Below are 18,664 nucleotides of genomic sequence, written 5' to 3'. Positions count from 1 at the left end.
GATGATGAATGAAACTATTTATTCCTACCAAACATGCCACGACTAATTCTAACCGTGACGAAGCTAATGTGGTGAATTATTATCATTATTCCCTAGACACTGGTATGATACTGGTGCTATCTATCATGTGTAGTATTAACAGTGTAGCATACTTAATAATTTTTAAATGAGAGAGGAAAAAAGAGACAATGTTGTAAATGTCCGACATACATGCAGTGTAAATTATTGTACATTGTGTAGATATTTTGCATATTGTTATTGTGTGTATGTATGTATGTACGTATGTAGGTATGTGTGTGTGTATCTTGTTGATTGATGGCTTGGGTTATCTCTTGGTGTTACTAGTGACCAGTGCCTACCACACAGTAATAAAATAATCCTATACTTGTAGATCACTTCCGTACAACATGACACACTCTCTCTCTCTCTCCCCTGATGTTTGTTTGTAGGGTTGCAATCATCCTGTCATCCTATACATTCCTTCCTTCATCCTAGAGTGATACATGCAAACCACATCCCCAGTTTTCTTGCAATATACGTAAGGCATATTTTTGCATCACAAGAAGGTATAGTTATATTTTCCAAGCTTTGCGAGAACATTTAAGCTCAGAAAGGGAAAGATCTTCAGATTTGATAGAAGTTTGTGTGTTGAATGATGTATGTGTATCTTTGCATCAGCATAATAGGATATAGTTATGTTTCCTAAAATTTTCCTAGAATATTTAGGTTTTCATGATTAAATTTCTCATTGCTCTGAAAGGGAAATGATATTCAGATTTGATACAAGTTTATGGGTCACTGTGTTGAAATCAGAAGTAATTAGCCTTCATATATTTTCAGAGCTAAATTCAAGTGTGTCAGTGTTCCTCAGAAGAAGTTAGTTGTCTCAGTGGGGAGTTAGTTAGGTGGCAAGAAGTGAAGTTTTAAAGAGGTTATAACCATTAGTGATCAGCTTTCATATATTTTCAGAACTGAATTAAATTATATGAATGTTTCTTAGGAGTACCTGGTTGTCTCAGTGAGGATTTAATTAGGTGCCAAGAAGCGGTCAAATTTAAAGAGATTATAATCATGAGTATTTGGCTCTCATATATTTTCAGTGGTAAATTCAAATGTATCAGTGTTCCTTAGGATCAATTGTCTTGGGAGTTAGTTAGGTGGCTACAAAAGTGATGGAGCTCTAGAAATTATAACCATATATTCTTGTGCTGCAGCAAAAGAGTACAGTAGCTGGAAGTGATATATTTGTGTCTGAAGACCTGTTACCTAATTATTAACACATGTACACACTTTGTCCCTGCAATACTTAGTGTGAATGACTCTGTTCACTCACTCCCTCCTTGCAATGAACCAAAACCAGACTAACAAAATTGATGCAACTCTGAATTATAATCTTACATTACTAAAATATTTCACAGTCAAAGAAAATAAGGGAGGTTTCTTAGTACATATAACTCTTTTCACTCACTCCTTTCTTAATGACAGACTGAAACCAGACTAGAAATAACAGAGGAAGTGATGAAATTTATGCAACCTTGAATTACAAACTGTGTTGCTAAAATTACTGAGATATTTCCCACATAGAAAATTACGAAGTGAACAGTCTTATGGGATTTTTTGTTTTATACATATTACTAAAAATACCAGGATGAGTAACAAAATTCATGCAACTTTAAATATCATTATCCATGTTACTAAAACTATTAAGATGTTTCACAGGTGGAGAAAATTTGGAAGTGACAAATTTTATTGAAGAGAGAAAGGAGAGAAATCAGTGAAGTATTTATGGAAGTGCAATTATAATCTCTAAAGTGAAGTGATGTAAAGGTGTTTTTGACATATCACACCTGGTGCAGACTTTTTTGTTTTCATTATTTTTGTCTGTCTGTCTATCTGTCCATGTCCCTCTGTCTGTTTGTCTGTGACTTTGTCTCTCTACCTGTTTGTCTGTGTCCCAAATCTTTTTGTCTGTTTGCCTGCTCCCCCCTCTCTCTCTCTCTCTCTCTCTCTCTCTCTCTCTCTCTCTCTCTCTCTCTCTCTCTCTCTCTCTCTCTCTCTCTCTCTCTCTCTCTCTCTCTCTCTCTCTCTCTCTCTCTCTCTCTCTCTCTCTCTCTCTCTCTCTCTCTCTCTCTCTCTCTCTCTCTCTCTCTCTCTCTCTCTCTCTCTCTCTCTCTCTCTCTCTCTCTCTCTCTCTCTCTCTCTCTCTCTCTCTCTCCCTCCCTCCTCATCAATACTTCCATGTAGCTCATATATGTATAATAAATTTGTAAGTCAGTTCTGTTTATACATACCATACAAGAGAAGATTTTTTTTTTCACCATACAAGAAACTGCAAAAAGTTACATACAACTTCATACATTAGTTAGTAAAACACTGTATTCTTGACAAACAAGACATGCTAAAAATTTGAATATAAGTTTATGTACACACTTTTGTTAAAAATTTGAATATAAATTTATGTACACACTTTCCTCCTGTTTCACTGTATACTGTAGCCCACTAAATATGTCCAGTATCTACCTGTTTGATGGAATTGGGCATAAAGTTAAAGTACAGTCCATTTTTATTTGATTTATTTTATCATGAGATTAATAATTCTTGCTAATTCTTGGCCTGCTAGTTGGCTGCAGTTTAACCCTTTCACTGCTACACAAATTTTCTTTTATTCACCTTAACCTTTCTAGAGACATTATTTTTTGTCTGCTACAGTCTCTTCAATTATTCTGTAGCCAGGAAAACACACAATAAAAAAAAATTTTAATCTCTATTCTCTCCATATCTTACATTGCTGTGAATGCTAACAAATCACAAAATGAACTAACCATTCTCAATTATTCTTTTCTCTTCTATTATTCTTTAGCGGGGAAAACACAAAATTAACTGATTTTTCTCTATTCCTTGTCTGTATGTCCAAACATTTTAAGAAACCACAAAACTAACTGACCATTCATTTATTCTTTTCCTTCCTCTGTATCCAAACAAATATTTATTACAATACTGATGCTAACTAGACACAAAATTAACTGTTCTCTGTTCTATGTCAGTGTGTCCAAACATTTCCTACAGTGTTGTGGATGTTGACAGAGGAAGACCTTAGCAGTGAGGGGGTTAAAGGGATGCTGTGAATGTTGTGTTGCAAGCGAGGATCAAGACAATACAGTATTTCCAGGTAGTGTCACGTGGCTCATGTGCCTTTCAGTGGAGAGTTGGCAGGAGGGAACCCACATAGCATTCTCATTTTGCAGGAACCATCAAGGGTTTTCTGTATTACCCCAAAAAATATTACAAAAAAAAATAAAAGAATATTTACAAGGAAGCCAGAGTTTCATGTTTTTAAGTCATAATGCTTATGATGACTTGTTTATTTCTACTTTACATGAAGCATGAAGTTTTTTTTTTTTTTTTTTGTATTGCTTCTACCCCCAAAATATCATAGAAAAATCAAGGAAATATTTACAAGCCAAATTTTCATATTTTTAGGTTCTATTGCTTCAAATATGCTTATTGATTATTATTTTGTGGGGAAAAATTTTATTTTCTGTATTGCCTTTATCCCCACCAATAATACCACAGAGAAACAAAGGAAGTATTTACAAGGAAGCCAGATTTCCATGTTTATTTGAGTTCAGGTATTGTTCTCATATGATTATTGTTTATTATTATTATTATATGGAGTTTATTTGGTGTTCAGCATTACCATGGAAAAATGAAATAGATGATAGTAAGATAAGAACCAATTACTCAAACTTTAATCCTTATTTATTGTATCTATTTATATATTATTATTATTTTATGGTGATTATGTCTTAGATTATTGTAGTTTCTTAACTTCCATATTCTTTCTTTTCTCCTCTGGCTTCTTTTCATATTCTTCTTCACATTTCTTCTCTCTTCTTTCTTCCTCTTATTTTGGTAATATCTTGGATTATCATATTTTCTCCATTTCTCTCTCCCATGTTCCTTTTTTCTTCTCTTGGTTCTTCTTTTCATATTCTTGCTGTTCACATTTCTTCTCTTAATCTCTTTTCTTCCTTCTTTTCTCCTTTATTTACATTTCATCTCTCCTGTTTTCTCTCACTTCATATTCTCATTATATATTTATCAATCTCCATTCCACTTAACCTGACAGAAAAGTCCCATCTCTTCCTCTGTCCTGATTGGTTAATTTGGTATATTAGACCTGCCCATCTCCCCATAGCTACTTTTCTATTAGCTGTCAGTTTGAGGGGAGAAAGCATAATGATAAGCAATTGGTGGATGAAGGAAGGAGGTGTGGCTGAGTCAGTTTAATGTGAGTGGATTGTGATAAGATATTAATTTATTCAGTATTATTAGAGTGAAAAAGATTGTGTATATTTGGTTCTGTTTTTTTTTTTTTTTTTCATCTCACACACACACACACACACACACACACACACACACACACACACACACACACACACACTAGTACTTGCTTAATTCATTATCTTTTATACCTGGTGATGATCTAATGTATTAATGATTTTTCTGAGTGTTTGTGAGATAAAATAAGTGTGTGTGTGTGTGTGTGTGTGTGTGTGTGTGTGTGTATTATCTTTCCTTAGTATTCTTTTTTTTTTCCCTAGTGAGATGGTGTGTGTGTGTGTGTGTGTGTGTGTGTGTGTGTGTGTGTGTGTGTGTGTGTGTGTGATATCTTCCCCAAGTTTTTTATTTTTTCCTTTATTTACTTCTTGCTAGTGAGATGAAACAAATTGTCTGTTTTCTGAATGGCATCCTGAAAAAAAGTTCTTATTTTAATTATAGATGTGTTTGAAAAGTTATCTGTCTCTGTTATACTTTAATATTTATTCTCTCTCTCTCTCTCTCTCTCTCTCTCTCTCTCTCTCTCTCTCTCTCTCTCTCTCTCTCTCTCTCTCTCTCCCAAAGGTGACGAGTTGGTAAAAATATTTTCCGTGATATGCAAAACTGATGTGATTTTAAGGTTATATAATTGTCATAATGATTATATTGTAAACATACACACATACTTCATGAATTACATATGCCATCACATACGTAAACATAACATTACATCCGTGTCCTGTAAAATACTAACTATATCTTTCTATTCTACATACATACAAGACTTATTTATCAATTCATCTCTCGGCAATCGACTGAAGATTATTGTAAATGAATTATAAAAAAAGTTGAATGGACCATAATCCCCTGCCCCCTCTTTTCCTCTTCCCTTCCCCCTCCCCCTTTTCTCCAAACAAGTTTCTATCTTATGAAAAATAAAGTTAAATGTATACCATGGATTATTTATTTTTTTGCATTTCTTATATCATTCCTTTGAAAACTGAAGGGTCTACTAAGTTAGGTTAGGCCTAGGTTACATTAGGGAAGTAACAGTCGAGGATTAGTAGTACCAATGACGAAAATGGCAACAGTAGTAGCATCGTGATGGTAGTAATTTTAGCGATGCACTTTAAGATGATGGGCATAACTGGAATAGACTCAACCATCAGTAGTAGTAGTAGTAGTAGTCGTAGTTGTAGATGACTGTAGTAGACTCAGTAATCACGCTGTCAATACAGACTCAACAAAGAAATTTATCCTATAACAAATCTACAGTTACATTATGCAGGGATTGCCACGTGTAGCTTTACAGTCTTAATGGCTTCAATATAAACAAGTTTGCTTCAGTAACTGCTCCAGCTAAAGATAAACGAAGCTTTAGAAACAGTAACACCCTGATCATTGTTTCGACTAGAGTGAATGAAGCTTTTGAATCAGAGAGAGAGAGAGAGAGAGAGAGAGTAGCAATACCAGTCAGTGTTTAACTCTTACGCTGTTCTAGTTAACCTTTAGCAGGACAGGGAGAGAAAATAGAGAGAGAAGAAAAAGGAAGAATACTAAGTTAATTGTAACTCTCCTAGGCAAGATAAGAAGTTACAGATAATCAATGAAAAACAAAGTCTGGCACTGTCTTAGCGTGAGGAGTGTGATGGTCTGACTAACTTTCGGTCAGTTATCTCCCCAGGTTTGCAAGACGGTGATCAGAGCCACTAGTGACAGGTAAGATCCCCAAGTGTTGTGTGTAAGTGTTCCTCAAGGCGAGAACAAGCACTGGCATTCATATTTGTCATTCTACTTTTGTTATATGTATTGAACATTATAGGAATATACTTGTAACCTTGGTAAGTATTCTGAAACACTTTGCTCTCTCTGTCTTCAAAGGCCACAAAGATGATTATCCGGATTCTCAAGACTGTTTTTATTGTTGGTAATGTACAAAAAATAAATGTTAATATGTTACTAGAACCTTAAAAAAGCCCTCAAAACTCCGTACAACTTCATCACGACCATTTTCGAAAGCCACAGAGATGATTTTCCAGGTTCTCAAGACTGTTTCTCCTGTTACTAATATAGAAATCTTGTTGATCTGCCAAAAGAACCGAAAAAGAAAAAAATCTTTAAAAAACCGTGTCACTTCGACTGGAGTCTTTTGCATGTAGTGGACGTGCGGTGCAAAATGTTTCAGAATATTATGCTTCTTGTATTGAAGGTTCACGAGTTTCTTTTTCAAGGCTTTATTGATTATTTACAGCCAGTGTTTACTATTTTTTCTGTGTGATTTATTCGTTATTTATCATCTTCTTTTATCATCTTTAGTCTTTCTTTTCTCTCCTTCCTCCTTCCTTTGTTTCCTTGTCTCCCTTTGTGTGACGTTCATTCTTCTTCATCTTCTCTTTTTCTTCTACCGTTTCCCTCCTCCTCCTCCTCCATCTCCTTTTTCTTATCTTGTGTCCTTGTCTCTCTTTGCGTGATTCGTTCATTAACTATAGGCTACAGTTTCTTCTTTCCTTCTCTCTCCTCTTTCTTCTCTACTTCCCTTTCCTCTTATCTCCTCGTCCGTTTTCGTGTTTCTGATTCCTCTCTCCCCTATCCTCTTCTCTTTTCATTTTCCTTCTACTCTTCCTTTCCCTCCTCTTGCCTCACGGGACAAGCGGGCACATCAAGGAGAAAAAGTAAAAAAAAAAAAGCTTATAGTCAGAAAGGTGAGAATAGCAATGTAAGGTCAGAGAGAGAGAGAGAGAGAGAGAGAGAGAGAGAGAGAGAGAGAGAGAGAGAGAGAGAGAGAGAGAGAGAGACCATGGAAATTTAGTAACAAGAAAGTTAGTAATAATAATAATAATAATAATAATAATAATAATAATAATAATAATAATAATAACAACAATAATAATAATAATAATAATAATAATGTGGAAATGAAACAATGATGAGCTGAAGGGACGAGAAAAGGTGAGCATGATTATTTTGCAGGTAAAACTTTTATGTGTTCCTTGTTAAGTATTCTCCTCAGCTGTCATCGTAAAGTTTATGTTGACTCTGGAAATTAGGGTCGCCAGCCTCCACACACACACACACACACACACACACACACACACACACACACACACACACACACACACACACACACACACACACACACGTCTTCTATTGCCTACATATCTCCCTTATTTTTCAATTCAATAATCTTAAAAGAAACCCAGACAATTATTAACTTTATAGAAAGAAGAGTTAAATTATTTATGTCGATGTTTTGCACCTACTTTCTCCTCTATTGCTCCCATATCAGTGGAAAGCATGGGCTGGAACTATGACAGTCCGTCCCTGATGATGCTGTGATTTATCGAGGTGCCAGCCAACATGTGTGTATCAGTGTGGGTAGGGTGGAGGTGGCGATGATCTGGGCTGCTCTCATGTACTCTGGGTCAGATGACTTAGGAAAACGTTGTGTGAGTGATCGGACTGTGCAGCAGGTAGGATAAAAAGGTCGGCAGCTTCCTCCAGGCAATGAGCACAAGGGTTTGGACCTGTGTGAAGCATTTGGTTTTGGCACAGGTAGCCAAGGCAGTCTTTGTAAGTAATATCATGTGATGATACTTTGACGGGTTCTGGGTGAGAGGAGTGCGTCGTGGTTTCTATTAATAAAAAAAAAAAAATAACTAAGTTAACTATTTCGATATTCTGAAAGATGAATATGCTAAACCTCAATTAATCTTCAGACAAAAAAAAAATCTATGTCGACACTTTACACGTAAGCTTAAAGTGTGTACCCAAAATTTATATTAATCTAAAAAAGAGAGAGAAAAAAAGAAAAGGAAAAAAGAAAAGAAATGTTTGCTCTGCACGCAAATTTAAAGTTAAATCAAAATCATAAGTTAAACAAATAGCAAATGAACGTGAATCTGTTTTAATTTACGTCTATAAATGACTCAAGACAAACAAATCACTCTTTTATCCATCTATTTATAGCCCCCGGTACAGGACAGAAGGGATTTCCAGGTATCAAGTTTTTTTCTTCGGAATTTGGCCACCAATTAAGACAGGGGTTGGGAGGTTAATGAGTCCACTAATGAAACACAGGTGTCGAATTACAGGTGTTTCCTTCCTTCCCTTTCCTTCCTTTCCTTCCTCAATCTCTTGCTTTCCTCCCTCTTTCCTTCTCTCCTTTGCTTCCTTTCCTTCCTTTATACTTATCGGACCCTTCATACCTTCCTTTTCATTTTTTCCCTCTCTCCTTTCCTCCCTCCTTCCTTCTCTGTCCTTGCATTCCTCCCTCCTTCCTTCCTCCATCCCTTTGTTCTTGCATTCCTTCCTTCCTTTCCGTTATCTTTTCCTTTTCTCTTTCTCTTAAACACCCTTTCTTCTTTCGTCTTCTCTGCATCCCTCCTTTCTTTTTTTTTTCTTCTCTTCATTTCCTATTTCTTCCTTCGCAAGCATCCTTCCTTCCTCTCTCTTTCCCTCTCTTTCTCCTTCCTTCTCTCCTTTCTTCACATCGCACCCTTCCCCTCTCCTTCCCTCTTTTCTTGCATTCTTCCCTTCCTTCTTCCTTCCCTCTATTCTTTCCTCATTTTCTCTCTCTACCTGTTCTCTCCACTCTCTCTCCTTTCCCATTCCTTCCCTTTCATCCTTCCATCCCACCTCGCTTCCCTCCCAAAACATCCCTCCTTTCCTCACCTCGCCTCCCTCCCTTCCTTCTTCCTTCCCTCCATTCTTCACCTCGCATCTCTCCCTCCCTCCCTCCCTCCTTCCTGCACCTCACCCCCCCCACGCACTAATCCTTGGCGAGGGACGCAGCCTGACGCAGTATCGCTAATGCTCCTCGTCTCTTCTTACACGTCCGCCGCGCCGATCACCGCCCATCGCTGCGCCGTTCAGCACTGTTCACCGCTATACCTCATGGCTCGCGCCACAAACACACACACACACACACACACACACACACACACAGTTATATGCAAGTTGTCATATCCTTCTGCGTTCTCTCTCTCGTTTCCTGACTGACTGACTGACTTTTCTTGGTACGGTTAGTTCATTCTGTTTATGAGAGTGAGGAAGAGAATAAGATGGAAAGAGAAAAAAGATCAAGAGGAACAGAAAGAAGCAAGAGAAGAAGGAAGAAGAGAATGATGTGATAATAGTGCTGAGGGAGGAGGGGGGAAAAGGAGGAGGAGGAAAATGATGTAAAGGGAAAAATTCAATTAACCAAGAGAGAGAGGAAAAAGAGTTGAATATTATTAGGAATATTATACTGAATCAATGTATACAATAATATTTGAGGTAATGAAGAAAAAAATGAACATTATATTTGAAGGTAAAGAAGAAAACGAAAAAGACAAGTAAAAAAAGAGAGGGAAAAAAAAGTAAAAATGAGGTATTGAAGAAAAAATGAACATTATATTTGAAGGTAAAGAAGAAAACGAAAAAGACAAATAAAAAAAGAGAGAGAAAAAATAAAAGGAAAAAGCAGCAGATAATATTGATTTAAGAGATGTGAAAGTTTAGTGTCCGTCTGTCTGTATGTATGTATGTATCTAGTCAGGTAAAAAAAAAAGGAAAATAAAAAAAAAGAAAAGTGTTTGTCCATCAGGATTTAACTTGGAAGAGACTAACAGAAAGAAGAAGAAGAAGAAGAAAAAGAAAGAGAGAGAGAGAGAGAGAGAGAGAGAGAGAGAGAGAGAGAGAGAGAGAGAGAGAGAGAGAGAGAGAGAGAGAGAGAGAGAGAGAGAATAAAAAAAAAAGATTTAGTTTATTCATCAGAATTTAACTTGAACGAGACGATACAAGCAAACGAAGAAGAAGTAGAAGAAGAAGAAGAAGAAGAAGAAGAAGAAGAAGAAGAAGAAGAAGAAGAAGATGAAGAAGAAAAAAAGGAAGAAGAAAAGGAAGAAGAATAAGAAAAGAAAGAAAAAGAAAAGGAAGAAGAAAAAAAGAAGAAGAAAAGAAGAAGGAATAAAGTGTTTAGCATGATTATTTTTTACTGCAGGCTTGGTGACTAACGGTGTGGTGGAGGACGATGGTGGTTTATGAGACGTAGTGGTGATGGTGGTGGTGGTGGTGGTGGTGGTGGTATAGTTGTGGTAATGGTAGTAGTGGTGGTGGTAGTAGTAGTAGTAGTAGTAGTAGTAGTAGTAGTAGTAGTAGCGGTAGCAGCAGTAGTAGTAGTAAAAGAGAGAGAGAGAGAGAGAGAGAGAGAGAGAGAGAGAGAGAGAGAGAGAGAGAGAGAGAGAGAGAGAGTATTATGTAAACACGCACGCAATTTTACGCACTTGCCACAACCTTGAGATCGACTTACCTTCAGAGAGAGAGAGAGAGAGAGAGAGAGAGAGAGAGAGAGAGAGAGAGAGAGAGAGGCCATCCATCACACACTAAGCTACATAGACCGAGAGTGTTAGGACGAGGAAAATAAGAATATAAAGAAGGGATATTAAAATTACTGTGTTGGCTTTAGGTATAGGATTCCTTTTCTCCTCCAAGGTCATTCCTCGCTCAATAAAATCAGGCAAAACGTGCAGGAGGAGGGGGAGTAGGAGGAGGAGGAGGAAGAGGAGGAGGAGAAGGAGGAGGAATAAAGTGAGGTGATATATTTTCTTTTCCAGATGACACAAGTATTTTAGTTTGTATGTCTGGGAGTGAAAATCGAAAAGGAAATGGAGGAGGAGGAGTAGGAGGAAGAGGAAGAGGAGCAAGGCCGAATAAATAAACGAGGAAGGAATTAAGAAAGCAGAGAGAAGAAATGAAGAAGGAGGAAGAAAAAGTAAACGAAAGAAATGAAGGAAACAGGAAGAAAGTCGAAGATATAAATGAAGAACGCAAGAAGAAGTATAAGAAATAAAAGAGGAGGAAAAAAAATATAAACACAAAAACAGAATCAAGCTTACGAGAGCAGAGAGAAGAAATGAAGAAGGAGGAAGGAAAGTAAACGGAAGTAATGAAGGAAGCAGGAAGAAAGTCGAAGATATGAAGGACGCAAGAAGAAGTATAAGGAATAAAAGAGGAGGAAAAAAATATATAAACACAAAAACAGAATCAAGCTTACGAGAAATGCGGAAGAAGAAGACATGCAAAATATAGAAACACGACATTGTTATTATATTATCCATCCATTCTTGAACGCGCAAATATGAATTAACATAAAGTCACCGAGGATATAATAATAATCCCTTAGCCAGTTCAGAAATGCACGCACACTTAAGACGGTTATATTTTACGAGTCGCGTGATAACAAGAAGGAATGGCGCAGGATTATATTGTTTATCCCTGACTTACGAACACGGAACGCCATTAAAATCAACCCCAAAAAAACGTCGTACCAGACATCCAGACTATCGTACAATGCAGAAAAAACACGCGATATGATTTAAATAAAGGAATGGATGGGGCTAACAAAGGGAAGATTATGGGAGTTATGGGATTTTTTATTTAATTTGTTTTGAAGACTAAGTCGATGCCAATTAGAGCGTTGGGAGATGGAGTGCCAACATGGCCGCCATTAGGAGGCAATCATGGCGCCTCGGGGTCCTCTCTCTCTCTCTCTCTCTCTCTCTCTCTCTCTCTCTCTCTCTCTCTCTCTCTCTCTCTCTCTCTCTCTCTCTCTCTCTCTCTCTCTCTCTGAGTCAGGAAAAAGGAAGAGAAGAAGAAGAAGAAGAAGAAGAAGAAGAAGAAGAAGAAGAAGAAGAAGGAGAGAGAGAGAGAGAGAGAGAGAGAGAGAGAGAGAGAGAGAGAGAGAGAGAGAGAGAGAGAGGATTTAAAATCGCTAATCTTCTGTGTTTTTATTTTTGTCTATCTGTCTGTCTGTCTGTCTGCCTCTCTCTCTCTCTCTCTCTCTCTCTCTCTCTCTCTCTCTCTCTCTCTCTCTCTCTCTCTCTCTCTCTCTCTCTCTCTCTCTCTCTCTCTCTCTCACCGAGATTTTTCAGGATTTCTCCCCACATCCTGTTTCCTCCGTTAAAGTTTCCTCCAGTGTATTTACCTCCTCCTCCTCCTCCTCCTCCTCCTCCTCCTCCTCGTCCTCTTCCTCCTCTAATCAGTGGTGGGAGTCGAGTGTCCCTGTTTGAGCCAATTAGGGCTTCGGGTTACAGCTACCTGGCCGCCCCGTGACACTCACCTGCTAAGCCAACACCTGAGAAAGCGAGACTGATCCGACACACCTTGTAGTGGTGGTGGTGGTGGTGGTGGTGGTGGTGGTGGTGTGTGTGTGTGTGTGTTCCTTTCATTGATATGGTATGATGGGGACGTTAGGAAAGGAGTAAGGGTGATGGTAGTAGTAGTAGTAGTAGCAGTAGCAGTAGCAGCATTAATAATACAAAAGGACATTCACCAAACACACAATCACACAAAAACCCATGAATTAAAACAAAAAAAAAATCCCAAAAAATAAATGAAATGAATAAAGTAAATCCGTTTTCTTCTCAGCCAGGACGGAGACACGACAAGCGGGAGAAGAAAGGCGAACTCAACCAAACCATACATCCCCAAGAGATCCTCAGATGTATACCTTCCCGTGAGAACCCCTGCTGGTTTTGCCTCCCTAGAAGTGTTTCCTGAGGGAGAGGCGCCCCACCAAGCCTCTACAGCCACCTACACCTCTTCCCCGCCTCCTCAGCCTCATTCAGTCGATACTCAAGCACTGGGAGGCGTGGGATAATGAAATAAAGGTGAGGATGTTACGAATGTGTGAGTTTAGAGGAGGTTATGTGAGAGAGAGAGAGAGAGAGAGAGAGAGACACACACACAACACAATAATTATACCACCTCTATCACCACTACTACTACTACTACTACTACTACTTCATCCACCATCACCACCCACCACCACCACCACCACCACCACCACCACACCTTCTTAGTGACGTCAAAAGATAGGTATTTACTGCCGCGTTGAAATCTTCCGGTAAAGTTTTCTACGTAATATTAAAATGTGACTGTGTTGTGGTTTCTGAGAAGGCGAGGACAGTACCAATTGCTGCCTAATAAGGAAATGGGGTATTGCCTTGTGTTTGGATAAGATACCTTGTTTTGGTATAGAATAGATAGATAGATGGAAAGATAGATAGATAGATAGATGGATGGATGGCTGGATAAATAGATAGATAAATAGATACATAACATAATAGATAGATAAATAGATAGATAGATAGATAGATAGAGAGAGAGAGAGAGAGAGAGAGAGAGAGAGAGAGAGAGAGAGAGAGAGAGAGAGAGAGAGAGAGAGAGAGAGAGAGAGAGAGAGAGAGAGAGAGAGAGAGAGCGCATATAAGTTATAAATTACTGTTGTTTTAGGATGTGAATGAGAAGAATGGTGATAGTAATGATGATGATGATAACAATCCATAATTGTAATAATTGAAGTTTTTTTTTGTTTTTAGTACGAAAAATTAAAGATTTTGTGTTTTTTTTATATGTGAATAGTTTGTGTGTGTGTGTGTGTGTGTGTGTGTGTGTGTGTGTGTGTGTGTGTGTGTGTTTGTCCTTCTCACACCGCCCATCCGGCTTCCACACACACACCATCACGCAGTAAACAACCCAACACACACACACACACACACACACACACACACACACACACACACACACACACACACACACACACACACACACACACACACACACACACACACACACACATTCATTCTTATTCCCCACTATTCATTTCCGAAAATTCACAAACAAATAATAATGATGAAAAAAAATGTCTTACTTTCCTTTTCTTGCCTTCTCAGAAGCCCAAAAGTTGGAAAACCCGCCCACACACACATCACGCCCATTCCCTTTCACATTCCCGCCCACACCTCACCTCCCATTCCTCCCCCACCCATGAACTAACACACACACACACACACACACACACACACACACACACACAGTAGTAGTAGTAGTAGTAGTAGAAGTAGTAGCATGGGAAGGAGGAGGAGGAGGAGGAGGAGGAAAGCAGAAAACGAAGAAAAAAAGTAAAAAAATGTATTAAAAGAGAGAGAGAGAGAGAGAGAGAGAGAGAGAGAGAGAGAGAGAGAGAGAGAGAGAGAGAGAGAGAGTAGTGACGTTACAACTTTATAATACCAGCATGACATAGCTTCTTCCTCCTCCTCCTCCTCCTCCTCCTCCTCCTCCTCCTCCTCCTCCTCCTCCCCTCAATTTCCTTTACATACAAGATGGCTACGTTAGATATGCTCGTCCCCATTCTCTCTCTCTCTCTCTCTCTCTCTCTCTCTCTCTCTCTCTCTCTCTCTCTCTCTCTCTCTCTCTCTCTCTCTCTCTCTCTCTCTCTCTCTCTCTCTCTCTCTCTCTCTCTCACATAAGTAGCACACGCACATATAACGGAGACGAATAGTAGGACACATGAGAGAGAGAGAGAGAGAGAGAGAGAGAGAGAGAGAGAGAGAGAGAGAGAGAGAGAGAGAGAGAGAGAGAGAGAGACCTATCTCTTCCCCTTATCAGCAGGTCAGTATGTCATGGAAGGAAGTAACCACCCCCCTTTATCTCTCCCCAACCCCCTCCCCCTTAGTCCCCCTTCCCAATCCTCCCCTCCCCCCACCGACAACATTTCCCTTATTGGGGGGTTGAGGGGGAGGAGAAGGGAAGGGGAACAGGATGGAGAAAAATTAAACACGGAAATGAAGAATGATGGTGAAAAATATGATAAGAAATAAGGAAATGGAAAAAAAGAGAAATGTTTGGTGATTTTTTTATTTTATTTTATTTATTCCATATTGAAATTGAAGTTTGTATAATGATTCGGGTTTTATTTTATCTATTTATTTATTTATTTATCTATTTATTTATTTTATTGTTTTATTATTTTTTGTGTTGAATTTCTGTTTTTAATTGTGATTTTTAAGAGAGTTTAAATAATTTGCGATAGGACGCATCATAATAGCGCAGTGATGGTGGTGGTGGTGGTGGTAGTAGTTGTTGTTGTGAAATGTAGTGGGGCTTTTGTTGTGGTGGTGATGGTGGTGGTGATATTAGTGAAAATATTCAGTGATGGTGATGTTAGTGATGGTGGTGGTGATGGTGGTGGTGGTGGTGGTGGTGGTGATGGTAGTGTTTGTGTTAACAATTAGACCCTGGCTCTGGCCCCTTCCCCCATCCCCCTTTCCTGTCTCCCTCCGTACACACACACACACACACACACACACACACACACACACACACACACACACACACACACACACACACACACACACACACATGGAAAAACCTACTTACTTTTTTGTGCAATATTTTGTATATACGTCAACACTGAAACGGAAATTGACACACACACACACACACACACACACACACACACACACACACACACACACACACACACACACACACACACACACACACACACACACACACACACACGCATCATCAAACACTCACCACGTCTTAATCTTCTCAAACCCTCATATCTTGTCACTTCTTTGACCTCTTCAGAGTTCCGACAGACGCTGCGACCTCACCTCTCTCTCTCTCTCTCTCTCTCTCTCTCTCTCTCTCTCTCTCTCTCTCTCTCTCTCTCTCTCTCTCTCTCGTTTCTACTTCTTTCACTCTTTTCCTTCGATTTCTCTTCCTTGGTCATATATTTGCAGTTTCCTTTTTTGTTTTTTTGTTTTTTCTGTCGTTCCCTCATATGTTTCTTCTTCTGGAGGAGGAGAAGTAGATGAAAAGAAAAGAATAATAATAAGAAAATGAAGGAAAAGAAAGAATACAAAGAAAAACACGAAGAAAGAAAAAAACGGAAAATCAAGAAAAGAAGACAAAAAAATGATGTTGGAGAAAGGAAAAATCTAGAAGTCTTAGAGGAAGAGAAGGAAGCGGAAGGAAAAGAAAAAAAGATAACAAGAAAAGCAAGAAAAGACAAAGATGAAGAAAATTATATTCGAGAAGAAGAAGAAAAAAAAGAACAAAAAACCTAACACGAACACGAACAGGAAAGCAAGAAAAAGACAAATGAAGAAGATTAAATTATTGGAAGACGTAGAAGAAGAAGAAGAAGAAGAAGAAGAAGAAGAAGAAGAAGAAGAAGAAGAAGAAGAAGAAGGAGGAGGAGGAGAAGAAAAGAAAATTAACCAGAGGAAGAAGAAGAACAAGGAAATAAGAAAGAAAATAAAAGACATCAAAGAAGATTATGTTGTTGGAAGACTTATCAGAAGAAGAAGAGGAGGAAGAGGAAGAGGAAGAAGAGGAGGCAGGAGGAGGAGCAGCGGGGTCACGTCAGGTCAACTCAGCGACAAGTGTGTTTACTGACGGACTTCGTAGCGACGTCTCTTGGGGCTTGCTGTGCTCTTCAAAGTGATCGCCGCTTGAGAGAGAGAGAGAGAGAGAGAGAGAGAGAGAGAGAGAGAGAGAGAGAGAGAGAGAGAGGGAGGGAGGGAGAGCGAGAGGGAGAGGGAGAGGGAGAGAGCTGACCTGATACAAAGACTTAAATCAACGATCTCTCTTATCTTTACATGACAGTGCGAAGACATCAATCATGACCACTCTCTCTCTCTCTCTCTCTCTCTCTCTCTCTCTCTCTCTCTCTCTCTCTCTCTCTCTCTCTCTCTCGGTCTCTCATGTATTCAGTTACTCATTCAATTAATCACTCGCTCTAACTCATTCACTCACTATAACTCATTCACTCACTCTCTCTTACTTACTCAGTCATTTTCTCTTATTTACATATTTAACTCACTCACTCACTACTACTACTACTACTACTAATAATAATAATAATAATAATGATAATAATAATAATAATAATAATAATAATAATAATAATAATAATAATAATAATAACTCTTCTTCATCTTTGTCTTCTCTTACTTTTCTTATCTTTTTTTCTTTCCTTCCTCTTCCTTCTCTTCCTCTAAGCCTTCTAGATTTTTTCCTTTCTCCACCATCTTTTTTTGTCTTCTTTTCTCCTAATCTTTTCCTTTCCCGTTCTGTTCTTTTCTTACTCTCATTTTTTTGTTTTTCTTATATCTTTCTCTTTTGTAAGTAGTCATTGTAGCAGTAGTAGTGTAATTATTATCATTATTGTTATCATTATTGTAATTATTTTAATCTCTATACATTTTTCCTCTTGTAAATCGTCAAATTTTTATCTATTCATTTCTTTATTTCTTTATTTATATTTTACAAGCGAGAAAGAAATGAGTTTTGAAGGACAGTGAGAATTAAGGAGAAAAGCAGAACAGGAAGAAGAAAAAGAAGAAGATGAAGAAGAAGAAGAAGAAAAAGAAAGACAAGAACAAGAACAAGAATAAGATCAGGAACAAGGAAAAAAAAGAATTATAGAAACAGAAAGAAAAAAGAAAAACATACAACAACAACAACAACAACAGGAGCAGCAGTAACAAGAAGGGGCCTGAATTAATGAAACCATAACTCCATCACACGCACAAAAAACAGTTCCCAGACAAATTACTTCTCACTAAATTCCCAGACGCACCCAAAGCACTTCCATGAATCACTCAAAACACGCGAGATCAGAGACGCAGAGAAGTAGGCGTGGCTAAATGACATCACAACACTTCTGAACCAATCACGTACCTTCCCTGCTAGTCCCAGTAGCCAATAGCACACCAGCAGACCTGTCATTGGCTGGGAGTGGGGCTGGGAGGGGAGACAGGGCGGCGAGATGAGAGACAAATGACATCTGTTTAGCGGTGGTATATTCCTGCGATACAAGAGGGTGTTGTTTCAGACCTAGAGTGACAAGTGTAGGAGGCAGTGGGTGGTGACTGACACGGAACTGAGAACACACCTCGACACCTCCTGAACTGCTACTGCTGCGCTGGTTTCCCGACGTCTCTTGGCCCCGAGAGGTTGAGAGGTGGTGGACGCTTAGTAACTCTCTCTCTCACCTTCCTGAGAAAAACCGCACTTTAGCTGAGCTTTTTTGTGCGCTCTTTATAACTCCTTGTAGCTGACGAGGTGGAGAGAGACACGTGTGCTGGGAAGGAAAACAATAACAAGGGCGCTTGACTTATAGAAACACACGAGGAAAGAGAAATAAACGGAAAAAAACAATTGGATACAACATACGAGAAAAAAGACGGTAAACAGTAAGGAAAAGAAAAATACTGAAAAAACAACAAACTACATAAATAAAAATAACTTGAAAAAGAAAAAAAAAACATCTAATGACAGTGAGCGAAAAAACAGAAATTTAAGTCACAGAAACAAAAATCTTACGGAACTTTCTCTGTTTTCCCTTCCTCGCTTCACCTCCAAGATGCTGAAGACGGAGAGCCTGTACAAGTTGCTTCTGAACAGCGGCTGCAGCACCAAGGTGAAGAACGAGAGCCTGCAACACCATCTCCAGCAGCAGCAGCAACAACAGCTAGGAGGTGGCGTGGTGGTGGAGCCGCAGGTCACC

The 18,664-nt window shown here is 38.7% G+C and overlaps 1 protein-coding gene across 1 annotated transcript in view; it reads left to right on the top strand.

The window, feature by feature from the left end:
- Positions 1-403: 403 nt before the first annotated feature.
- Positions 404-18,664, top strand: part of LOC135109490 (T-box transcription factor T-like) — a 26,500-nt gene continuing 8,239 nt past the window's right edge. The window contains 3 exon segments of the mRNA XM_064020869.1: positions 404-6,039; positions 12,727-12,968; positions 17,426-18,664. The exon segment at positions 17,426-18,664 is cut by the window's right edge and continues 71 nt beyond it. Coding sequence (XP_063876939.1) covers positions 18,521-18,664 — 144 coding nt within the window. The 5' untranslated portion in view covers positions 404-6,039; positions 12,727-12,968; positions 17,426-18,520.

Source organism: Scylla paramamosain, chromosome 19 (assembly GCF_035594125.1).
Source record: "Scylla paramamosain isolate STU-SP2022 chromosome 19, ASM3559412v1, whole genome shotgun sequence".
Classification (NCBI taxonomy): Eukaryota; Metazoa; Arthropoda; class Malacostraca; order Decapoda; family Portunidae; genus Scylla; species Scylla paramamosain.
Note: the sequence above shows the minus strand (reverse complement) of the source record. Positions and strands in the feature narration are given on the sequence as shown.